General features: G+C 37.9%; 2 protein-coding genes across 2 annotated transcripts; both read right to left on the bottom strand.

The window, feature by feature from the left end:
- Positions 1-6,543: 6,543 nt before the first annotated feature.
- Positions 6,544-7,482, bottom strand: LOC311182522 (olfactory receptor 52A1-like; the record flags this gene model as incomplete). The annotated part of the gene is made up of 1 exon (XM_084251363.1): positions 6,544-7,482. The coding sequence occupies one exon, from the start codon at positions 7,480-7,482 to the stop codon at positions 6,544-6,546; it is 939 nt and encodes a 312-aa protein (XP_084107489.1).
- A 7,033-nt stretch (positions 7,483-14,515) lies between these two features.
- On the bottom strand, positions 14,516-15,475 carry LOC311182193 (olfactory receptor 52Z1P-like; the record flags this gene model as incomplete). The annotated part of the gene is made up of 1 exon (XM_084250823.1): positions 14,516-15,475. One exon carries the CDS (start codon positions 15,473-15,475, stop codon positions 14,516-14,518), a length of 960 nt encoding a protein of 319 aa, XP_084106949.1.
- Positions 15,476-26,715: the final 11,240 nt, after the last annotated feature.

Here is a 26,715-nt window from a genome sequence, read left to right as displayed (position 1 = left end):
AAAAAGATTTATTTATTTATGCATATAAGAACTGGAGTACTACAGGCCATAGATGCAGGTGGTGAGAAGATTCAGCAGAGGCAGAGTGGGGAACAGAACACACAGACTGACTGAAATACACTGCTGAGGGGAGCAGTGGGTGAGTTAGGAAACGTCTACTGCACCATGTGGGTAACTCCCTGGCTGGGATTGAACTTGTGCTACAGTGGCTACAGATAGCTTCATAGGTTGCGTCTTAAGCCCTTGGCCATCAGGGAGGCCCGAGAACTCATTCTTGAACACTAATGGATATAACTTAGGTGACTTAGTATGACTAAGGTTTGTTACATGAATAAGGTTAGTTTCTGATTTTTTTTTAGGATTTATTTTATTTATTGATACATACAAGAGCTGGGGTGTAGGCCAGAGGTGCCATGTGGTGGAGGGTGGAGAGGGAGTATTCACCAGACACAGAGTAGGAGCAAAATTGGGGGATTGACTGAAATACACTGCTGAGGGAAGCAGCGGGTAAGTCAGGAGAGGTCTGCTGTGCCATGTGGGTAGCTCCCTGACCTGGGACCAAATTGTGCTGCTGTGGCTGCTGATAGCTTCATAGTGCTGAGACTTAACCCTCTGCACTACCAGGGAAGCCCCTAATTTCTTATTTTAAACTTTCAAAGCTACCATTAGCATGAAACTTACTCGTTAATTGTCAATGAAAAATAGACAATCTGGAACATACATATCATCTTGCAGTCTCAGGCATAAGAAACTAGGAGAAAAAACAATGGGCTATGTAAAATGAGTCAAATATAAAACAGAAACAGAAGAAATAGGAAGATCTTGCAATACCAAAAGTAATTCAGTACAAACCTATAGTGCAATGAGAAGAATTTAACCAGTTCTCAATTCACTGAAGATGAATTTTCACAAAACTTCAGTATTCATGCCTCACATGAAAGTTCTTTGAACAAAATCATTACTTTTTAAATATTACATATTTCAAAGCAATTATTCTCAAGCCATACTTTAGAAAAAGCTTGTGATTATTGAAATGCAGGGTTAATTTATTCATTATCTCATAGCCATTCAAGAAAGTGCTTATGTGAGCAAGCTCATGATCCAAGCTCAAGCTACCAACTATGCCAATAATAGAGGAAGCAGTTGTGCTTTATGCTGCTAAACTCTAGGCAAAAAACCAAGTTGGCAGGAATCATTCATAACAGGAAGGACACATATTGCACCAGCCAATATGTATCTCAGGTAGACTAGTCAACATAGATTTGATTTTATAGGGTGCCTCCAAATGCTTGCTTCTATGTCTTCAAATCCACATACCATTTACAGATCCCAAAAGGGTGGAACTTTGCTTCTTGAAGGAAGATAAAAATTAAAATAGAAACCTTTCAAAACAATCACAGTGTCTGAATTAATGAAGCATAGGGAGTGACAAGTGAGCATTACCACAAAGGTTCAGGTAGGGCATTGCAAAGGAAGTGCAGACATGAGTACAGGGCTGATGGGATGGACTGATTATTACTGGGTAATCTGGTAGTGCAAGATGATGGGGTGAACTTGATAATAGTGATAGTTACTTACCAGTTGTTGCAGAGAGCCTCTTGGGCTGAAGAGTACACAGGAAGAGCATTGTCAATTCTGTATACCACTGTCCCTCCTAGCTTATCACTCCTCAACTGCCTTCTTGCCCTGAGATTCAGGTCACACTCCTTTGGGTTTTGTGTTGTGTGACAGAACCCAGTCAATGTCATGAATCAGAGCCATCCAGGGTTATAGCGTTAGCCTATATGTGGACAGGTCTGGGATGGACTTCCATGCCTTTCTCTTGTCTCTGCAATGCAGACACTCCCCTCTTCTTTAAGTCTGAAGTCATGTGTGTGATTATCCTCCAATGAAACTAGCAGCAATGTCTGTGCTATTCTTGGGCACAGCATATGTTTAAGTAGCTCAAAGAGAAGCACAAAGGTGCTGGTCACCAATTTTAATGTTCTCTAATGAACGTGTAGAACACGGCTATGAACACGACATCAGGGATTTTCTACACTAGACACAACCATGAGGGACCCAGCAGAGATTAACTCAACCCCCTTGGCTCCATCTACACCTCATGTCCCCGAAATAATTTCTAATTGCAATAATTGCAATAAAATGACTGCAGAAATCTCCTTGCTCATCTCTTTTGTCTTTCACCACAGGAAAAATCCAGAGAAATTAATATACACAAATTTTTCATTTACAAAACCACGTTCCTTCTCTGATGCTCTTACTTGCAAACGAACAAAAAATCTAAAGACCACTTAAATATAGATATGCTCTTATACCTGTAATTTCCATTTCAGTAAATGTCCTTGTCACCCTTCTTTTTCTCCTAGGCAATTTGGAAATGAAGTCTAGATCTATGATTGTTCTTTATTCATACATCTGCCTCTCATTCTCCTGCAGTCTCAGTTCTCAAAAATTTGCCATTTGGAAGCTATTTTTCAATTCAACAATAAAATCAGAACTTCCAGTTATGTAGGAAATTTCTGAATTCTACCATATTTAGCTCTGAGTGAGATGTTCATTTAACTAATTTTTCTCCATCGTGCCTTTTCTTCCTTTTTTCTTTATTTCTTCAAGGGAGTTGCTATATAGCCATATATATATATATATATAACTATATAGTTATATATATATTATATATATTATATATATTATATGTATATATATAACTATATACATAGTATATAGTACATAGTTATATATAACTATGTATATAATTATATATAATAGAAGGAAAAGGAGTATGTTAAATACCTTTAAATTTTTGTAAACATTAGGAGATGAACTAGTATGTATTTTATTATGAGAAAAAAATGTTAGAGTCTAAGAAACACACATAATAATATCTTTTGCTTTACCAAGTTTCATTTGGTTTCCGGACTCTATTGTATGTAGATAACCTAGGAGGTGGTGTTATAATGTTAACATATTGGCAAATTTAAGAGAATACTTTCAATGGGATCACAATGAATTTTCATGAAGAATAACGGACAAGGTCATAAAGGCAAAGGAAACTAAATTTACTCTCCAGAATTTCCTCTCTGAGGGAAGGTCAACAATTATACAGATTCATATTGAATGGAATTGTTTCAGAGGGATTCTGGCTTCTGAACTAACCATCTTTTTCATGAGTCACCAACAAAATATTTAGACTAGGCTGTTGGGGCTCCCTTTTCTTCTGCCCTGCCACTGATTTTTTTTTTTAATTTGGTTCTTCCTGAAGTTCTGTGCTGGGTCCTCTTTACCCTACACTAACTTTCTAGTAATTTTATATTCTCAAAACAATCCATCATCTTTGTTATGCCAATTCCTATAACAATAATTTTTGTTCATGTATTCTCACTCTGTTCTAGATACACAGAACCAGCATGTCTGATCCATGTTCAGGCCAAAGTACATATCCTTTGAAAATTTATAGTTGTGTGGATCCCTACAGTGAAGGTAGTTAGCAGCATTCCTGAATCCTGCCAACAAGATGCACATTGACTCTCTTATCTTGACAAACAAAATATCTTTCCCAAAGTTCCCTAAATATGTGGTGTGAGGCAAATCACTCATGGTTGTAGAGTTAATCTCTGGGGAAAAAAATAGTCTTTATGGGAATAAAAAGGGATGGTTATGTATCTTAATTATACAGGGTAGAATACATTGTCTATCAAGGAGAATCACAGAAATAAGCTTTTCAATTTGTTTAATCATCCAAGTGCTTTTTATATTTATAAATGTTATTTTTGTCACTTTTTTTAACTGCTGTAACATTGCTTTGCAACACTGTATTTGATTCAGAGGAATAGGCGCACACCTACTCTCATGAACATCCCAGCACACCACACCCTCCACCAGAGCACTCTTTACCTTATACCATGGGGGCCCCTCCCCTTTGATTCCCACCCACCCCTCCCATTCTAGAAATCTCAATGCAGCTTAGTTTTGTTTTGGTTTAGTTTTGTCAGTTTCTTTGCTTTATTTCTCCATATTCAACTTATGTATGAAAACATCTGGCATTTATCTTTCTCACTCTGGTTGATTTCACTTAACATATTCCCCTTCAATTCCACCCATGTCGTTGCAAATGGCAAGATTTCATCTTTTTTTAGCATTGAAGTTTCCTTATGTCATGTCTAATCCAGAAATCTGTAGTAATAATAATCACCCTTTATAAAATATTTCTGTTTTCAAGCAATTTTATGTTCAAAAAGTCATCCTGGGCCTCCCTGGTGGCACAGCCATTGAGCGCTGGGCTGCGAAGCTGCCCGCAGCCTCTGCAGCGCCGGTTCGATCCCTGGCCACCGGGTGAGGGTCCCACGTGGCACGCAGACCTCTCCTGCCATGCCCGCTGCTCCCCTCAGCAGTGTATTTCGTCGATCTTCCTCTTCTGTTCCCCGCTCTGGCTCTGGGTGAATTCTCTCACCCTCCAGCGCTTCTAACTGTACCCAGTGCTCGTATAAATAAATAAATCTTAAAAAAAAAATTAAAAAAAAATTCATCCTATAATTATCCTGCTCCAAGTGTGTGGAAAGAAAGATAGGCAAAGTTATCCTTTTGTTCATGTAATGATCTTTTTTCTTTTCTTTTTTTCACATTTCTTGGTTTCAGTGTGAAAGATGATTTGAAGACCACAATGATGGAAGAATCTGGACTCTGGGTTAGATATTTTATTTGAGAGTGATAATTTAATATGGTGCAAATATTTATTAGTTTCACATTCTGACTCATGTCAACTATCCCCACACATTTTCATAATAACTTTCAAAAGTAGTGATTAACAATTACTGGAGACATATTTCAAACGTCTCCAAATATGCTTGGATTATAAACTCTTACCTTGCTTGGATTATAAATTCTCACTTAAGCTGGGCTGCGACCGGATTTTGATAGGCCACTAGTTAATAATTGTTTTTTCACGTGTGCAATTACAATCAATTTGATAGTAGAAAAAAATTAACATTCACTTAAGCAGAATGTTTTCCTTATGAAAAAAAAATTGCATTTTTCCAATTAGTAAATACGTATTTTAAAAACTATACAATCATTTCACTATTATTAATAACATTGATATTACATTGATAGAAATCTTTTTGTAGAACTGTGTTTTGTCTTCTGTTACATAAATACCTAGATAATATGCTTGAATTGCCATTTGTCCACAATGCATAAACTAATTTATTTAATAATTTATAAAAAAGTTTGATAAAACCTGGCTAGGTTTATTTAACAAAATACCTCCTATGTTATTTTAGTTTTATTCCTAAGGAAATTATGTTAAAAACAATGCCCCTATTGATAATCCAATATAATCATATCCTCTAAATACTGGTATTTCAAACAGATCAAAAGATGCCCTAAGGTAACCATTAATTTCCAGAGTAATCTCCTTTTTTATTGAGAAGGCCTAGGTAATAAAGCCAAGCCTGAAATTCCATAATCTACATGACATATTTTTTTTTCAATTTTTTTATTTCTTATGTATATACTTTTTTTAATGTCATAGAGCATGTGCATCTTCACGCATGTGAATATTTTCCATGATCTTAAAAAATGGTCATTGAACTGAGGTTTTCATGAAGAGTCCACTAGTCTAAAGACCTTAGACTTAGACATAACACTCCATGTCTTCATTGATAAACTAGCCTTGAAATTAAATGCATGCAGTTTTATATCCAGTGAGAACATATGCTGGCACATGCCCAAATAGATATGCACACACACACACACACACACACACATTATAGCTTTCATAATAAAGCTCAACATTGTTGCAGGTCATTGTTGAAATTCGTATATCATTGTATCCTCAAATTTACCTTACAATGAAAATAAATTGTGCAGTTTCTAAACAAATTTCTCTAGTTTAAATCTCCTCCAAAATCTACCTACATCTTGTCCTTACTTGTGTGGTCACTCATTCATCATTCCTCAAGAATCAGACAGCCTAGTTAAAAAAATAAATAAATAAATAAAACCAATGAACTCTCCCAATAGCTGCTTCCACTAGATTTCCATGTTTCACTCCACCTGCCAGTCTCACACTTCATGTAAACCATTATTACTGTTGTTTAAAGTATGTCACCATCCCCCTTCTCTGTCATCTTTTTTTAAAGATTGATTTATTTATGCATACAAGGACTGTGGGGATTGGGTGAGAAGATTCACCAGACACATCAGGTGGATCTACTGAAATACACTACTGAGAGGAGCAGCAGGCCAGACAGGAGAGGTCTGCTGCACCACGTGGGTAGCTCCCTAGCAGGAATCGAACTTGTGCTGCAGACAGCGTCACAGTGCTGAGGCTTAACCCCTAGTGCCACCAGGGAGGCCCTCTCTCTATCATCTTTAACAGAGAAATATAGATCTACAGAACTTGTGCGCCTGTAACTCCTTGAGTGAGACAGAAAACTTAATGGAATTATTAGACATTATTTTTTACTTGATCCATAGTTTTTTCACTTATTCATTTGAATAGAAATGATAAGAATGCTTTCTCAGATTTTAATCAGATAGATTTTATGAGCATAACATTTTTACCAAGTGTATGCGGATCTGCTTGGTCTTTGCACCATAGACAAGTGGATTGAGAAATGGAGGCACCAACAAGTAGATGCTAGAAAAGAGGATGTGGATGTAAGGAGGGATGTGAGAGCCAAACCGATGTGTGAAGAAAGAAAAGAAGGCAAGAATGTAGAACTGGAGGAAGACACAGATGTGGGCAATGCAAGTGTTGAATGCTTTCAACCGAGCCTCCTTCTGGGGCAAACGAAAAACTGTGACGAATATCAGGAAATAAGACAATATGATTAATATGAGGTCAACGCCTGCAACAGTGAAGGCCACAAACAAACCAAAGATTTTGTTGACTTGGACATTTCCTGCGGCCACTTTCACAAGGGCCATGTGCTCACAGTAGGTATGGGAGATGACTGTCGTGTGATAAAACCTTAATCGGCACTTAATCATTACCAAAAGCAGAGCTACTAGAACAGCAGGCCTGAGGACCACCACAACCCCAATTCGGGTGACTAGCTGGTGGGTGAAGATAGCAGAATGCCTCAGTGGATAACAAATGGCCACGTAACGGTCCAGGGCCATGGCCAGCAGAATTCCTGACTCTATGCCCTGAAATGTGTGGATGAGCCACATCTGAAGCAAGCAGGAGTCAAAATAAATCTCGGGCACACGAAACCAGAAGACCCCAAGCATCTTGGGCACAATGCAGGTAGCAAGTGCAATGTCCGTGACTCCTAACATGCCTAAGAAAATGTACATGGGCTCGTGGAGGCTGCGCTCTGATTTGATGACCAGCAGAAGTAAGGAATTTCCGACCAGAGCAATGAGGTACATGGCACAGAATGGAATCCCAATCCAGCACTGCACTGACTCGAGGCCCGGGATCCCTAGCAGGGTCAACACAGAGGGCATGAAGATGGTGTTGTTGGAAAGGGGCATGGTGCTCTTGAGCCTCCTGGTGTCCACTATAGTAACGTCTCACTTTGTGCTGTTGTTCCTCTTCTACTTCCTATTTTTACCCAATTTTCTCATATTCAGTCTTTCTGATTTTGGTAGACTGTCTATATAACATTGTCTTTCTTATTCATTCTGTTGAAGAGAAATATTCAGAGATATATCACCATGTCAGGAAGGGCATCTGCAATCATTGTGATACATAACATAACGTGCTATGTATATCCTGGGTCGGTTGCACAGAATCAGCACAATACCTGCATAAGGAAATAAACGTATCACCTATTTCCTTTGTAGATCTTTTGGGGGGAAAAATTGGGTTTACTTTTTCACTTGAAAATTCTATTTCACAGTTCAGTGAATCTTTCCATATCCCACATGACTGCTATTCCTCTAATACACTATTATTCCAAATTGTCTCTAAGCCAGAAACAGATGGTTTGGTCCAGCAAATTCTCTAATGTACTCTGACCAGTACATTAGTTGAAAAGTCTTCCTATGATGGAGAATATAAATAGAAACGGTTGTCACCAAAATGCATAATTCATTTGTACACCTTATCTAGCTACATGAATTTATTTTAAACTAGATGCCTTTTCAAAAGATGAAGGAAGAACTTTAAAGAGATTATTCAAGTATGAGTATTTTGGCCAAGCCTGGGTCAAACTTCCTAGCTACTTTCCTCATTTTGCCTATATTCTAATAACTGAAATCATTAAAATTAGCTCTATGCTTAAAATAGCAGAAATTCTGTAACACGCATGACAGAACAGAGGAGAGAAGTTTGTAGGCAGCAGCAACATAATTGGCAGAAGCAATGCAGAGGGGCACTAGGACGCATTCCTGATGACATACAGTCTTGTGCTTTCCCTTGCTGTTAAACTGTTAGAGCTACCATTAGCATGAGACCTGAACAAGTTAGACTCATACTTCTCAGTATGATCTGGAACACTTGTGTCATTATGTGAGCTCAAGCATTGAAATTAACAGACAACAGTCTTGAGAGAACAGGTCCCTTAAAAGGAGTCAAAAATAGGAACAAAAATGAGATATTGGTTCCCAGAAATGGTTCCCAGAAATATGGTTCCCAGAAATGATTTGGGATAGGGTTATAGAACAACTGAAGAAAAACTGAGCTCTTCTAAATTTACTGATGACTGAATTTTCTGAATAGTGGGCTCTCAAGCCTCATATGAAACTTCTCTGTTCAAAATCATTATTTTTTAAATATTACATATTTTTGAAGCAAAAAGTTCTCAAGCCATGCATTAGAGAAATGCTTGTGGTTCTTTGAAAAATAGGGTTAGCTTATTTCAAAAATGTTATTTTATAACAGCAAGCTCATGATCAGCTCACTGCATCCTGCATGTCACCGTTGGCAAGCAGTGCAGGAAGCAGCTGTGGCTTATGCTGCTAAATCCCAACGAAAGGGTAAGTCTGTGGGGTCATTTGTAACAGGAAGGCTGTATCAGCTGAGGTGTACTGAAGGTAGACTAGTCAATGAGGACTTTGATTTCTGGAGGGTGCTTCCTCCTCTTGCATCTATGCCTCCTCAATCCATGTATCATTTACAGATTCTAAAGTGGGTGGAACTTTGCTTCTAGAAGGATAATAAAAATTAGAATAGGAACCCTTTAAAACAATCACAATGTCTGAATTAATGAAGCATAGGGAGTGATAAGTGAGCATTACCATACAGGAACAGATAGGGCATTGCAAGAGGAAGTGCATACATGAGTATATAGGGGCGATGGGATTGAATGATTGTTATTGGATAAGCTGGTAGTGCAAGATGGTGGGGGTGAACTTGGGAAAAGTGATATTTTACTCACTAGTTGTTGCTTAGAGCCTCTTCTGCTGTGACCAGATAATGGAAGAATATTGTCAATTCTTTATATCACTCTCACTCTCCCTCACCACTTATCACTCATCAACTGCCTTCTTGCCCTGAGATGCAAGTCTCATTCCTTTGGGTTTTGTGCTCTGTGATTTCTCTTCATTTATCTGCATCCTCTGTAACAGCTCTCAGTCAGTGTCACAAACTGACCCATTTGGTGTTATGACCATTTGCCTAAATGTGGACATCTCTGGGATGGACTTGCATGTTTCTCTTTTGTCTCTGCAATGCAAACACCCCTTCTCATTTGTAAATTTGTCTGAATTTATGTCTGTGTGTTAATTCTGCAATAAAACTAATAGCAATGTCTGCATCATTCTGAGGTACAGCACACATTTATCTAGCTCAAACTTGAGAAGAAAATTGCTAGTCACCAACTTTAAAGTTCCCTACTGCGTCTGTATATAAGGAAGAGTTTTGAACATGGATGAGGGGTTTCTTAGCAACTAGTCAAAATCATGAGGGACCCAGAAGATTTTAATTAAACTCTCTTGGCCCCATCCACTCTGAATAGTCCTGAAATCACTTCTACAACTTATAGAAACCCCATTACTCACTTCTTTTGTCTCTTACCACTGGATAAATGCAGACAAATTAATATACAATCTTTTATTTTGTAATCTTAGTTCCTTTTCTGCCACACTTATTTGCAAAAATATCTAAAGGCCAATGTAGACATGTTTCTATGCCAGTAAACTCTATTTAAATAAATATCATTGTGACCCTTCCTTGCACTGAGGCACTCTGGAAAAAAATAATTGTATCTATAATTGTTATCTTGGCCCACATTTACCTGTCATTTATCCAAAGTAAATATGTAAAGTACGGATTAAAAATAAAATGAGATACCACTTCACATCTACCAAAATATCTGTAATTAAAACAAAAATTGACAAATGTTGACAAGAATATGAAAAAATTGGAAGCGTCATAGACTGCTGGTAGGAAATTAAATTGTGCAAATTCTGCAGAAAATAGTCTAGCAGTTTCTAAACAAATTAAAAATAGAAATAACATATGGTCCAGTAATTCTGCTTATGAAAATAGATATGAAAATTTTGAAACAAGGACTCAAAAAATGAACATAAGTGTTCATTTTAGGATTATTCACAATTGCCAATTGTTCTAAACAATGAAAGTGCACTTTAACAGATAGTTTTTTATGTAATTTATACACACAAGGAATATTACCCAGTCATCAAAAAGGAATAAATTATGTGTTCCTGCTACCACATGGATGAACTTTGATAACACAATATTGAGTGAAATAAGACTGGCATAAGATGGAAAATATTCTATGATTCCACTTACATGAAATATCTAAAATAAGCTACTTTATAGAAATATAAAATAGATTAGAAATTACTTGGGGAATGGGAAGTTATTGTTGAATAGTTATAGATTTTTTTGGGGTGGTGAAAACTTTTTGGATGATGGTGATTATTACACAACATCTTGAGTACCAATAATGTCACTTAATTGTACGTTTAAAATAATTAAAATGCTTTGGCCTCCCCGGTGGGGCCGCAGGTTGAGTGCCGTGCTGTGAAGCTGTCTGCAGCCTCTGAAGCACAGGTTCAATTCCCAGCTGGCCAGGAAGAAACCCACATGGTGTGGCAGACCTCTCCTGCCTCCCCTCTGCTCCTCTCAGCAGTGTCTTCGGTCCCTCTGCCTGTTCTACTCCCTACTCTGTCTCTGGTGAATTCTCTCACCCTCCCGACCTCTGACCTGTACCCCAGTTCTTATATAATAAATTTAAAATAAAATAATTAAATTGCTTATTAATCAATTGTATTTCTTCTTCAGAAAGTGTCTATTCAGATCCTCTGCCTATTTTTCAATGAGTTTTTTTGTTGTTGTTGTTGAGTTTATGGGTTGTTTTTATATTTTGGATATTGACACCTTGTCAGACATATGGTTTACAAATATCTTCTCTTATTCAGTCAGATGTCTTTTAATTTTGTTGCAAATTTCTTTCTCCATTCCAAAACTTTTACATTTGATCTAGTTTCATATATTTACTTTTTCTTTTATTTCTCTTAATATTAGAGTCATCACAAATGCATCTCTAAGACTTTTGTTATGGAGAACATCACCTATGCTCTCTTTTATATATTTTATGGCTTCAGGCCTTACATGCAAGTTTTAAGTCCATTTTGAATTAATTTTGTGTGCCTAATGTTGCATTTCAATCTACTTTCATTTTTGTTCATTCAATTGTCTATGTTTCCCAAAGGCATTTATTGAAGTGACTTTCCTTTCTCCCGGGTAAACTCTTTGAAACCTTTGTAATAAATTAGTGATCCATATGTGTGAGCTTTTACTTTTGGCCTTCAATTCTGTTTCATAGATCTGTGTGTCTGCTTTTGTTCCAGTATTAAGCTGTTTTTACTACTATCACTTTGTAGTACATTTTGAAATGATGAGCATAATACCCCCATTGTGTTTTTATTTTTTCCTCAAGGGTGATTTTGTTATTTGGATCTTTGTTCCAAATAAATTTAATGATTTTTTAAAATTAGTTTTCTGTAAAGAATTCCATTTAAATTTTGATGGGGATTGCAATAAATCTGTATGTTGCTTTAGGCAATATAACCACTTTAATGATGCTAATTCTGTCAACCCATGAGTATGGAATGTCTTTCCATTTCCTTGTCTCTTCTATTTCTTTCAACAATCTCTTATAATTTGGAGAGTATGGGTCTTTCAATTCTTTGTTTAAATTTATTCCAAGTTATTGAATTCTTTTTGACATGTTTGTAATTGGGATTATTTTCCTGTTTTTTTTTTCTCTCTTTTATAATATTACAAAATCTCCTCATGTACCCTGGCATGTTTGGATGAAGATATTTTTTAGATATTTAAAAATTGATTTTGATACTTCCCTTCATTGAATAATTAGTAACACTGACCTTAATAATACAGAAAATACATTGTTAATTCTACGAAAAATAGAATTTCATCAGTGACGTATATTTGGCAGCTAAGGAAAATTGCAATCTCCTAACTTATTTTAACAAATACCTGAGCCCTCAACCAAAAAATATTCTTTAAAATTTAGACTGCCAATTTTTTTGTCCTATCATGTTTCAAACTTTCTAGATGTGAAATCATTATTTTTTAATTTCTCCATTGTCAAAATCAAGCATTAAAATATCTTCTTCTTTAAAACAAATGCCATTCAAATATGCTTTCATGCTGGACTCTATTTACTTTCTAATAATCTTTTATTCCTTTTTTAAAAAGTGGGGGTTTTTTTTTAAAGATTTATTTATTCATTCATACAAGAATCATGGCACAGGCCAGATGTGTAGGAGGGTGAGAGGATTCACCAGAGACAGAGTGGGGAACAGAACAGGTAGACTGACTGAAATACACTGCTGAAGGGAACAGTGGGCGAGGCAGGAGAGGTCTGCCGCACCATGTGGTTATGTCCCCAGGTGGCTGGGATCGAACCCGCGCTGCAGAGGCTGCAGACAGTTTCACAGCACTGAGCTCAACCGCCTGAGCTACCAGGAAGGCCCAATCCTTTATTCCTTGAAGAGTTTTCCTCTGAACCAAAATCTTCTTACTTGTTACAACTTTTGTCGATATTTGATGACTCCCCTTTTATGAAGATCACCCATTCCAAACATTGTGTGGATTATTAACAGCAGGTGAATTGGTTTGGTGAATTGGGTTGTTTAGTGTTCTCTTCTTAAAAAATTACCATCATTGTCAAAATAAAAAAAATAGTAATATTTACCTCAAATGACATATTTAACTTAATTATCAAAAGAAATGAAAAAATATTAATATCTTTTTACTAGTTGAAACCCTAATATTAAATAGTTAAATTTCAATACAGTTTCATATAGTTAGAATAAGATAGTCCAAACAGGATTTCTAACATCAAAGTTTGTTCTTAATTAAAATAGATATCCTTGCTGAAATTAAAGTGACTATAACATATATTACAAGCCAAAAAATTATCCAACACACATAGAAAGAATACTCTTACCATGAAAAGATTGCCAATGTTCAAGATAATGCCACAAAGTTTGTTTTTTGTCTTTCTTTAGGTGTAAGTAAGATCAGATTTCACATTTTCAAAGCATTGTGTTAGGCCTTGGAGGAGAGATTGCAAAAATATTTTTGTGATATTAAGTAATTAAGATACAGCCTGCAGACAATTTTACAGATAATTTGAAACATTCTATGTAAAATTCTGTGTAAATATCCTACTAAATCCTCTATTGCCTTTACTTTTTTCTGCTGGGTATGGAAATTTTTACTTTCTTGGTCCCTCAGAGAAGTCTCTCTTGATATGAGGAAGTCCCACTGATGATTTGGGCCTAAAATAACCAGCATGAGAAAAAAAAGATATTGCATTATCTGTATAGTTTCAGGTGGGTTAATTGTTTTGATTCAATAGTGTCCATTAATTTAATAAGTATATATTGTGACAGAAAATAACTGATTTTAGAGCTCACATTTTAAATTACAAAGTAGTTTCAGGACCTCCCCTGGTGGTGCAGGTGGTTGAGCGCCACGCTGTGAAGCTGTCTGCCTGCCAGCGAGGGCCCCACATGGCACAGCAGACCTCTCCTGTCGCCCTGGCCGCTCCCCTCAGCAGAGTATTTCAGTCAGTCTGCCTGTTCTGTTCCCCACTCTGTCTCTGGGGAATCCTCTCACCCTCCCGCGCATCTGGCCTGTACCCCAGTTCTTGTATAAAATAAATCTTTAAAAAAAAAAAAGTAGTTGCAGACAAACCCCCCTACTATATGGTGACTTTATGCTATTGTTCCATCAATTTGCTGCTAGCAGTGGGAGTTTTATATATTTCAGCAGAATTTTAACTCTGTATAAAAAAGTTCAATGATTCATCACTCCCCTTCCCCTACCCTAGACAGGAAATAATAGAATGCTCAGGATAATTGAGTACATCATCAGTTTAAAACATTTTTCTTCAAAATCTTTAATTTTGGAAAACATGCTGGAAACTTTGGAAGATTGCATCCTTTTAAGTGTATCTGAGAGTTATGTATAAATTTTATTTATTTCTATTCTTCACTGAAAGACAAACTTATGTGTAAATGTGTCTTATTTAGAAATACCCAGTGTTTGGCATTTTTCTTCATTTTAACAACAGGTGCTGATGGGGGAGAAAAACAAAATCACTCGCTCTTGAATCTGTTTGGTTTTTACCCCATAAATGATAGGATTTAGCATCGGGGGGACCACCACATACAGGTTGGCAACTAGGATGTGGATATGGTGAGGGATAGTTTTGCCCCCAAAGCGATGAGCAAAAAATGAAAAGAATGCTGGGGCATAGAACAAAAGTATGACACAGATGTGGGAGCCACATGTGTTAAGGGCCTTGGATCTGGCAGACCAGGACAGTATCTGGAAAACCGTACAAAGGATCATTGCATAGGATGTAATGATGAACACTATATCCAGTCCTGTAGACAGTAGGGCCACAGTCAGGCCATAAATGATGTTCACTTTGATATTGTCACAAGCCAACCTGGCAATGCCCATGTGCTCACAGTAGGAATGGGGAATGATGTTTTTCCCACAATATATAAGCCGGTATACCAGAAAGATGAATGGAAAGCAGATTAGAAAGCTTCTGACCACAGCTGCTATGCCAATTTTTCCAATGACCGAGGAGGTTAAGATTGTGGTGTATCTCAGTGGGTGGCAGATGGCCATGTAGCGATCAAATGCCATGGCCAGAAGAATAGCAGATTCTGCTACAAAGATGAAATGTATAAAGAACATCTGGGATACACAGCTACCAAAGGATATGTTCATGGAATGGAACCAGAAGATGGCCAGCATCTTCGGGGCTGTAGCTGTGGAGAGCAGGATGTCTGCTAAGGCCAACATGGAAAGGAAGAGGTACATGGGCTCATGGAGACTGCGCTCAGTCATGATCAGGAAGATCAAGAAGATATTTCCTACAATGGCCACAATATACATAGAACAGATGGGGATGGCAATCCAGATGTGCACATCTTCCAGTCCTGGGATTCCAATAAGGACGTACCACATATCTTGGTAATTAGTGTGATTGTACGAGGAAGAAGCCATCTATGGCCACATATATTTCTAGGACCTTTAATGACCTGGGACCTTTAATGAAAGACCACAGGACTGAGTAAAGATTCAGGAATACTCCCATAGACCTCAGGATGGATGATGTTTGATCAGAATTTCGTTTCCATTATGTCCTCCATGAAAGGACAATGAAATGGGTTAATTAGCCAAAAAATTGTGCTCCAATTCTTTCCTTGGAAGAATTGCATCTGTAACTTAAAAAAATCAGATTACATTTAAAAATTGCTTACTATATGCCATAATACTTTATATATATATATAACTTATTACATCTTTACAATATCTTGTTGAAAAAAAACCTTTATAGTAATCTATGACATTGATACTCTTATTATTCCTATAAATGAAAAAAGAATAATCCCACTGACTTTTACGCCTCTTGCTTAAAAGTCCCACTTGATTCAAAATCAGGGTAAACTGGAAAGCTCTGATCTTAACCACCATTTACTACTGCTGCTAACAATAAAGTTAGATTTAAAAAAAAGTCATGAAATTTTTCACTGAGCCTATCCCTGAGTAGAGTAGATACTTGTGAAATTGAACGATGTTGCTTACAGAAGAGGGAGGGAATTGAGTTTTGACAAATGAGATTTCAGGCAATATAGTAGATGCATCCTTTTCAACATTGATTTGATGCTAAATCTTTACTAGGCACTAGGAATATGCAGGTGAATTAAATTGATTCCTGGCTTCTAATCAATGCACTTCTTGAATTTGTAGCATGAACACTGAAAAGCTGAGCTATTTTCAATGACATTGGATTCTTAAATGGATGTTTCCTTTCTTTTCTTTTTTTAAAGATTTATTTATTTATTTATACAAGCACTGGGTACAGTCAGAAGCACGGGAGGGTGAGAGGATTCACCAGAGCCAGAACCGGGAGCAGAACAGGCAGATGGACTAAGTACACTGCTGAGGGGAGCAGCGGGCGGCAGGAGAGGTCTGCGCGCCATGTGGGACCCTCGCCTGGCGGCCAGGGATCGAACTGGTGCTGCAGAGGCTGCGGGCAGCTTCGTAACCCAGTGCTCAACCACTGCACCACCGGGGAGGCCCTTAAATGGATATGTTCAATGTGTTGGATTCTTAAATGGATATGTTCAGCATGTGGTATAGGAAAAAGTATACTGTTCCACTTGGGTCAGAGTATACCTTCTATTTCCAAATGCCACCACAGCAGCAAAGAATGACTTCACATTATAGAACAGCAGACCACACAACTTAAATGGGAGGGAGGAAATTTATTGAGGACTATTTTCCATAATTTCCAAAGAAGGTGTGTAGGGTAAAGAAAATATCAGGCTTTTCTGCCCTTCCGCCATCAGGATAGATGATGGATCCTTGTCCTGAATGCATGCCTGATGGCGGGCACCTGGAATAGGGTGTGGGCATAGGTAGATGGGATTCAGCTGAGCTAAGACTGTGCTTTTAAGGGTGGCGTCACAGGGACGCCAGCAGCACCAGTAGCAGCAGCAGCAGTAGAAGCCGAAGCAGAAGCAGAAGCCAAGAAGCAGCAGAACGAACGCCAGAGAGCCCAGATAGAGTGAAGACTTGCTGGGGGCTGGGAGGCCTGCCAACCTCCCAGCCCCCCAGCCAGCACCCCTGCCTGCCATATGCCTGGTGAACCCCAAATAAAAACCTGCAAAACTACTGAGGACTCTGACTCCTCCATTACCTGGTCTGCATGGGATCAGAAAACCTGCACTGGTCCATTCCTGACTTTACAAGGTGGATAGAAACAAAGAGGTATTGGGTGAAAAGACAGGCTAGGAAATACAAGATCAGGGCAGGCTGCATGCACAGCATATGCGTGTGAACCTAAACGGATGTAAGTGTGGATGGAGACACAGACACAAAATAAGTGAATGTCAGGTGGTTCCCAAGCTTCCTCAGTTCCCATTCTCCAATAAGAGCAGTGTGGGGTAAATGGAAGTGACCGTTTTTTCTGCCCTCCCGCCATTAGCATCAATGACTGACGCCCGTGGTCTTACACTTGGGCCTGATGGTGGATGCCTGGAGTATGGCGAGTACGTGCGTGAGTGGGCACACCTGAGCCTAGAGACAAGCCTATGAGGGCAGAAAGCAGTAGAGATGAGCAGAGAGACCACGAGAGGGTGCCAGGGAGCCGAGAGAGTGAAGTTCGCCAGGGCCTGGAAGCCTGCCAGCCCCCTGAGCTCCCTGCCTGCCCTGGACCTGGTTGCCTCACCCCAAAAGGTATGGAAAGATCGTTAAAAGCCTGAAAAAGCTACTGAGGGCTCCAGGGCTCTCCTTTACCTGTCTCCCAAATCAATAGAGAACCGGCCCTAGGCCTTGCTGGCACTACAGCTAGATAAAGTTCTTATTTACTGACTTATGCAATTACTATCTCTTCATCCCTTAATCCACTCCAGTTCAGTAAACCTGCCATTTATACAGTTTAGTTTTACTTCATTTACTTTTATCTTTGTTGTGCTGAGTATCGGAACTCTCATTTTATATGATTAAACTGTTTGGAGCAGGTTTTTTGAGTTACAGTTTAGAACGGTCAGCCCATTTAGGTCTTAAGTTGGCATGTGATTCTTTAAAAATAATATAATAAAATATCGAGATGCTTAAGTCTATGTATCTATTTTAACTACATAAACTGATTGTTTCACTATTAAACATGTATCTGAAATTAATTGTGCAGTGTATTATCCATCAGAAGAGGTGTGAACCTATACCCTTAAATTATAAGCAATAAAATCAATACAATTTTTAAAAATGTGTAGGTTTTCTTTCAACTGTATTGGTGATCTTTTGAGACACCATCTGTTATTCTTTTAGTTGGTTTTGTTTTACCTATAACATTATCACCTGCAGATATCTAATTTATAGACCTGAGGTTCCTGTAGCATTTTTCTATATCATTAATGACATATTCTAACTGTGTCATGAGTACTTGAACAGAGGCAATATGTGGTAATAGAAGCTGTGTGATTTTAAGGCCATGCAGAGTTGGATTCAAATACAGTCTAGGTCATAATATGGCCTCAGTATCATTTTAAAAATTTACTTAATTTAGGGCCTCCTTGGTGGCCCTGTCTCGTCCACTGCTCCCCTCAGCAGTGTATTTCAGTAATCTGCCTGTTCTGCTCCCCACTCAGGCTCTGGTGAATCCTCTCACCCCCTGCAATTCTGGCCTATACCCCAGACCCCAGTTCTTGTATGCATAAATAAATAAATCTTTTTAAAAATTTTACTCAATTTGAAGTTCAGTTTTCATTTGTAAAATATTTACAAATAACTATCAATTCAAATACAAGCTAGGGGGCCTCCCTGGTGGCGCAAGCTTTAAGACGCAACCTATGAAGCAATCCACAGCTACTGCAGCATGAGTTCAATTCCCTGCCAGGGAGCTACCCACATGGCTCAGCAGACCTCTCCTGGCTCGCCTGCTACTCCCCTCAGCAGTGTACTCTAGTCAATCTGCCTGTTTTGTTCCCCACTCTGTCTCTGGTGAATCCTCTCACCCCCCACACCTCAGGCCTGTACCCCAGCTCTTGTATGCATAAATAAATAAATAAATACAAGCTAATTCTGAAGTTAGCATTTTGTGATGGTTGCTGTATAAATCAGATATATTTCTATTCATAAAACAGAAGAGTTTAGGGAGCTTGAAAAATTACCAAAATAATTGTTACTTGAACAAGTTTTATTTTCTGGACTTTAAGTTTATAATCCACAAAACAGAACTTTGAGCTGGTTTAGGGTGTCCATAAAGACCACAGTTCATTTTCTTATCCTGGGCACATTACATCAACAGGTATTTTTCCTCCCAAATTTGTCATTTGATTTTTATAAGGTACTAGGAACTCAGCACAGTGATAGATGCTTGGGCTTAGAAATGGAGACTTATTATTTATTGCCCCCTCACTCATACAATGTTTTTGTTATATTTGGAAGGGGGTAAAAATCTCTGAGTTTCAATCTTAACCTGTCTCTAACCCAGCGTCCAACATACAATAAATATTCAGTACATTATATGAGGAAAAAACATGCATATATTTACATATATGTTCACAAAGTACATTATCTTAAACTATTAAGCTCGTTTAATGAGTGAACCTTGTTTTTTAACTAGTGTAATATAAATTCAATACATCTAAGGACAACATTTCTATATTCCTATAAAAAATGACTTTGGCATAAGCATATTCTTAAAAAGCATCTAAATACATTTGTGACCTTTGCAAAAGATCCCCTTCAAAGAACACAAACAGATACTAAAATGCAGATGGAGTCCAGTTAAAGACACACATTATAGATCAATGTTAAAAAATGCAAGATGATTTCAATGCCAAAAAAAATTAGTATGTCTGCAGTTTTCTGGGTTTTTTTTCTGGTTTCTTTTCTACTAGGCATAACTCAGTTTGCTTACCTATATTTTTTAACATCCTGAAGATATTTCACTGGTTGAGTGGAGAAAAAATAAAAGCAAGGATATGTACAAAACACAAGTAGAAAATCTGGAACATCTATTTATACCTCTTGCTTCACATCTTTTGGGCCCTAGATCTTCAATTCCCAGAAGATTGAATTTATTCCTCTCATGGAAAAAGATGCCCTAGAGTTTATTTCTGCTGCATAATCCTCAGGGAAAAACACCCCTGCTTTTCTTCCCTCTACAATTTGTGCAGGTTTTGCTCTCTTGATCACTCAGTGTCTCATGCTATTACAGTGATACTCTGTTACGATCAATGCGCCAATTTATGGAGGCATTTACAAATACAAGTTGTCATAACCACATATGGGAGAATTGTATACTTCTTAGAAGGTGCCTAAAACTAAAACTAGATATTATCATCTTACTTAATCTTGAAATTGTAAGACTCCTTAACTTCCCTTTTTCCATTGGTCACATAGTACAATACATCAGAGGGGTCTAGAGAGGTCATCAGCTGCTATGGAGACCCTGCTTATCCTTTGATGGACACTTCAATGAGGGATCCACATGGAGTGAAGAAGAGATAGATGATTGATTGATTGATTGATTGATTGATAAATAGATAATTGATGATGATGATGATGAAGATAGATAGATAGATAGATAGATAGATAGATAGATAGATAGATAGATAGATAGATAGATAGATGATAGATAGATAGATTCCTTTACAATAATGGATACAAAGCTAATTCCATGCAGATGAAAGAAATTTGTTACTAGATGGGGGACTATGGGTTTCTTGGTGGCTAAGTGCTACGGTAACTGCACATGGAAGGGAAGAGGAGAGAGATCCTATATTTTCAAAATGTCAACAACAATGTAAATTAGAATTACCTCAGGAAAAAAAATTTAAAAAGATTTATGCAGGAAGATTTTTTTCTTATTAACTTCTCTCAAATGAAGTCTTCCAAATATCTAGTTTTCTGGTATTTTGCAAGGCCTTCTTGAAAACCTTTTATATCAATATTAGTATCAGTCCCTAAAAATGTGCATATCGACCATCTGCTGATCTTGACTGGATGACCAGTGCTAAGCAAGTGTTCAGATTGCCCAGTCAGCAACCTAGAATGTTGTGCTCTTTGGATGAGAGAGACTGTATCTTATTACAGGGTGTGGAAACTCTATGGAAGGGGACACTAAATGTTCCCTCCGTTTCAAATGCTTTCATCCAAAGGTGAAACCATCAGTAATAGTGAATGGGGGGGCCTCCCCGGTGGCGCAGCTGTTGAGCGCTGGGTTGCAAAGCTGCCCACCACGGCGCTGGTTCCACCCCCGGCTGCTCCCCGGCCACCAGAGGAGGGTCCCACATGGCGCGCAGACCTCTCCTGCCGCCCGCTGCTCCCCTCAGCAGTGTACTTCGGTCCTTCTGCCTGCTCTGCTCCCCGCTCTGGCTCTGGTGAATTCTCTCACCCTCCCGTGCTTCTGACTGTACCCAGTGTTTGTATGAATAAATAAATAAATCTTTAAAAAAAATAGTGAATGGGATGGTTTCTCCTGGAGGTTTTGCATTTTTAAAAAAGGAGCAGCACTCACCTTCTTACTGGAAAATTAAGGGAACCATAGTATATTAAAGGAAAAGAGATTGAGGAAGGACAATGAGGTTTTAGTTTTTTTAACTAGTCATCAAAGTCAGTATCTTTATAATTAAAATCTTTGTTTGCCAGGATAGTAGAGGTTTGCTTGCTTATCAGTGTAATTATTCAATGACACCCACACAATTTGGACAATATGTATGGTCACCTGTTTAAATTATTGTAATGTTCTCATTTGGACACCAGCAGGGGGCAGAAGCGGTCCATTAAAATTTCCCTTTTTACAACGATGCAAAAAATTGTTTTAGAGCTGGGTAAGTATAAGTGAGGCCAAGCCCTTAAGAGCTTGGGAACGGCTGAAATGATAAGAACATCTACAAGACTAGTCCAAAGATCAGGTGTTCAGGGGTCTGCCTGTGCTGGCAAGAGCAACAAAATATTTACCACCAACCAATAGAGGCTTAAAATCCTAGTTTGCATGAATGGCATTATTTTTAATCTTGTGAATGATCTCTTTATTACACATTTTTATGTCTTTATAATTTTATTATGAATTATATTATTATATTATTTATTATGTATTATATATAATATTTCTATAAATAACAATTCCATCATGATGGAAAAATGATTACCCATAATTTAGAAGCATGGTAAAAAAATTATATTACATGGTATATCTGTTAAATTGTGAAAACTTTGAAAAGTTTTCATTGGGATTAGTGTCATTTGATTAGATAATATATAAATGACCTTTCTCAAGGGAATGTATCCACTGCAACTCTTACCCTATATTGAAGAAAAATGCAAAACAACTCAATACAAAGCAAATATAATAAAATGACATACAGTGCATGAAAGGTGAAAACTAATCAGAAATGTGCAGAGTGGTGGTAACTAAACCTATGTCAAATTATACTAAAGTAAGCATTTAAATATTTCAATATAAATACATAAGTTGTTGCAGATATTTAGAATTGCCTCCTGAAAAATACAGAATAGGCCAAGGTAATATAATTTAGTCATTTTCTTTTAAGACAAAAAACTTGTAAGGAATTTCTAAGAAATTGGATACTGACACCAGACAAGTAGACTCCAGATCTAATTGTTCTCCAAGTGTCCAAGGCATTTCCACAGTTTCATTGAGGCCAACTTTAATTGTCATCTTTATCACTCTCTCACTTTCTGATCCTCACATAGTGGAGAAGAGCTCTGAAGCAATTAAAAAACAAAAAGCTGACATATCAAATTAGTCAGATCTCAAAAAAGAGTTATACAAAATTTATGAATATAGAATTTTATCTATCTATAATCCACATTTAATCGTGGAAACACAGTACTGTGATCATCTGTACATTATTGATGTTATTTAATAATGAAATTTTAAATTAATGTACTAGAATTAATTTCTAGTTATACTCTCTGCTTCAAGAGGAGGCTATGAGGAGAAGTAAGTAGTTCTGCTTCATCCCCAAAAGAGAGCAGTATTTTGCTTTGAGTAAAGTCTGATGACTGGCTTTTGTACAGGTAATTGTGTCCCCAGAGCACAGAAGATGTTGTAGACAACAGAGTCCAGAGTGACTAACAATGGGGAAACCTCAAATGACTGCCCATGTTTTTACATAATCAGTGTAACCCCAAATTCCCAAAGATTTGTCTGCTAGTCTTATTGCTGCCTCAGAGATTGGGCTCTTTACTGTAATACTTGTGCAGAGAATAATGCCGGCCAAGATCTTAGGATGACAAATTTGTTGAGGACCATAAATCAACCTACTGAGTGGATCTCTTACCTAAACCAGATGAGGGAGGCCTGGGAATGTAGCCACAGAATTTCAGGGAGTTACTCATAACAGTTTAGCAGCATGTTATTGCTAAGATATGTCATTACTGGGAGTACAAATGGTGGAGTACGTATGGGCGGGCCTCCTTTTAGGGCTGTATGCGGCCACATTGCTTTCCCTGTCCAGGATCCATTTATTCTGAAAGAAACAGGGTAGTGTTGGAAGACTAGCCTCGCTGTGGCTTTCAACATGTATTTGTGGGTTGGACGAGAAAGTGCCATCTTTTGTTTCTATGAATCAAATTTCAGTGTTAATTGATAATAGTTAAATTGTGAAATATTAGCAGATGAAACCTTTTACTTTCTTAGGAGGGATATGAGAGTGTTTGACATTTGGGGATATACCAGAGTTTGACATTTTGGGAAATCAGATCATTCTAACTTCCATAGCCTTTCAAATCAGATATGAGGTAGGCATTCTCTCAGACAAAAAAATAGTAATTATTCAGAAGGATCTATTGTCCTGTGATGGTGCAAAATATCCAGGAAAACCACTAGTGCTATAGAAATGATTTGTTCATTTAAGTCTTTCTAGTCATTTTATCAGTTTTTCTTTTTTTTACTGTTTTGTTTTGTTTTGAAAATACATTGTGAGCCAGCACCGGTGTAGAGACTCTATGGTAAGAGTTGTGGTTAAAAAACAAGTTATATCAATCCTTTATCATTAGTGTTGGGTGCAAAAATGTTCTCCCAGTTGGTGGGGTTTCTCTTTGTTTTTGTTATTGTCTCTTTTGCTGTGCAGAAGCTCTTTAATTTGATGTAGTCCCAGCTGTTTATCTTTGCCTTCACTATCACTCTTTGGGTGATGTGTCTGTAAAGATGTCTTTGATGTGCAAATCACGTAGTGTTTCGCCTATATTTCCTTCTATATATTTTATGGTTTCAGGTTTTATGTCTAGTTCTTTAATCCATTTTGAGTTGGTTTTTGTGTATGGTGTGAGGTAGTGGTCAAGCTTCATTCTTTTGCATGTAGCGACCCAGTTTTCCCAGCACCATTTATTGATCAAACTTTCTTTGCTCCAATGCATAGTCTTTGCTCCTTTGTCAAATATTAGCTGACCATAAATCTGTGGGTTTATTTCTGGATTTTCTATTTGATTCCATTGGTCTATGTGTCTGTTCTTGTTCCAATACCATGCAGTTTTGATGATTATGGCTTTGGGGGGTTGAAATTGTATGGGGAATATAAAAATAAAATTTATTATTAAAAAAAAAAAAACCAAGTTATATCAAGAAGTCAGAGCCTGAAGATGAGTGATGCTAGTGTCTGGGTGAGATCTATGGTAACTCTTGTGATGTGTCTCCCTGGGCCATGGAAACACAAGAAAAGGCCACAATTGAAAACTATCACAGAGAATGAAGGGTCAGAAAAAATGTATGGTAGGAAGTAATATCTAACACAAGACAGGCACCGTATATTGAGGAAAATAGCACAGTGTGACTGGAAAGGGAAGGCAGCATGTGCAGATGTCTAAGAATAAAAGATCATTCATGGTCTTTCTGTGTGTCCATGTGTGTGTGTGTGTGTGTGTCCCTATGTGTGTGTACACAGTCAACTAAAGTCCACACTTCCGATCTATCAATGTCAAAAGCAGGTGTGATGCATACGCAGTGTAGGACTGCCTTATTCCACATATAGGTGACACTATGCAGTATTGCTCTTTCTCCTTATGACTTATTTTACTGTACAATTCCTTCTACTTCCATTATATTGCTGCAAATGGCATGAATTTATCTTTTAAAAAAATATTTATTTATGCATACAAGAACTGGGGGTAAAGACCATAGGTGCAGGGGCAGGGGGAGGGATGAGAGGATTCACCAGAGACAGAGAGGGGAACAGAACAGGCAGACTGACTGAAATACACTGCTGAGGGGAGCAGCGGGCGAGTCAGGAGAGGTCTGCTGCACCATGTGTTTTGCTCCCTGGCAGGGGATTGAACTCGTGCTTCAGTGGCTGTGGTCAGCTTCATAGGTTGCGTCTTAACCCCTTGCGCCCCTAGGGAGGCCCATGAATTTATCTTTTTTTGATTGCTGACCCACACAATGCCACCAGGGAGGCCCCCAATATCCATTATTCTAACATTGCCTTTCCCAATTGAGAAAGATAGTATTGAAGTGTTTCTTCACTTTTTTTCTTTATATTTTCCTTCTTTCACCTGTTTCCTTTGTGCATTATTAACTTTCTCTGATCTGACCATCCAAAAGAAACACTGATTCTGAAATATAAGGCTGTGGTTCTACAGATCCTATACAAACATAAAGTGTTCTCAGAGCCTACTAAGTAGTAAATAGTAAACTGTAAAATGTTGCCTGTGTCCTGGTGCAGGCAGAGTTTTTAAGAAAGCTCATTATATGAAGGAAGCACGGGCTCTATATCAAAAGTCAAGTAAGTCCAAAAGTAATTAAAAGGAATAAGACATAGACTTAAATTCATGAAAATTAGAAGACTCAAGAGGTCCTCTAATTTACCATATTGTGAAAGTTATGCTTACAGGTACATTATTACCTATGACCACAAAGCAGATGGCTGATGAGAGTGCTTTACTTTCCCAAGTGATCCTAAGTACATATTGGCACATAATCACCAAAGGAAAGTGGATATTAGACAACTGTTCAGATTGCCCTCTAGTTCCAGGAGGTCTAAGACAAGGAATTTCGTGATTATTCCACCACACGAATATTCACTTACTGCCTATGCATGAGCTTAACAAGGCACAGTAGTAACATAGGGTAGCACAAAGGCAGAAAAATGTCTCTCCACCATGGAACAATGAAAGGAAAATGGAAAAGGGTAGAAGGGGAAGGGATAGAAAAAACTCTTTAGGCAAGATAATGTGGAGTTCATTGAGGTCAGGGTCAAGACAGGACACAAATCATATGTGAGCAGTGAATTTTGCCTCTATAGGTTAGGATGAGGATAGGTTGTTTGGGGGTTGTTTTTGACAAGTGAGGGAGGGAGGTTATTCCATAGAGCCCAGAGCCTTAGGGAGTAGAGCACTGGGTGCTAAAATGGGCAGGCAAGGGAAGCAGAAAGAAAAGAAATGTAACTGTGCCTGAACAACCATTACGGCACTGACTGAGCTCATTCTTCTGAGTAAAGGTAAAAAAGGAAATGAACTTACCCTAAGAGTTAAATATTAGGTCTGAGGCTCCATAAACCCTTGAATGCCAATATTCTTTCTCTATTTCAGACCTTCTTGATCATTCCTATGATTTACAGGTAAAGTGTCACCTATCAGTGGCCAAGTATGGTCCCCTTCCACCTCTAAATTCTCTTGATTTCCTTCTACAACACACAAGAGTCCCCAACTTATTACACCCTCAGGGAATTCCCCAAGTCCTCAGACAACAAATAAGTGAGCTGAAGCAGGGC

The sequence above is a fragment of the Talpa europaea genome (genome assembly GCF_964194135.1).
Source record: "Talpa europaea genome assembly, chromosome: 1".
Classification (NCBI taxonomy): domain Eukaryota; kingdom Metazoa; phylum Chordata; class Mammalia; order Eulipotyphla; family Talpidae; genus Talpa; species Talpa europaea.
The sequence above is the reverse complement of the archived record's forward strand: the minus strand, read 5'-3'. Positions and strand labels throughout refer to the sequence as shown.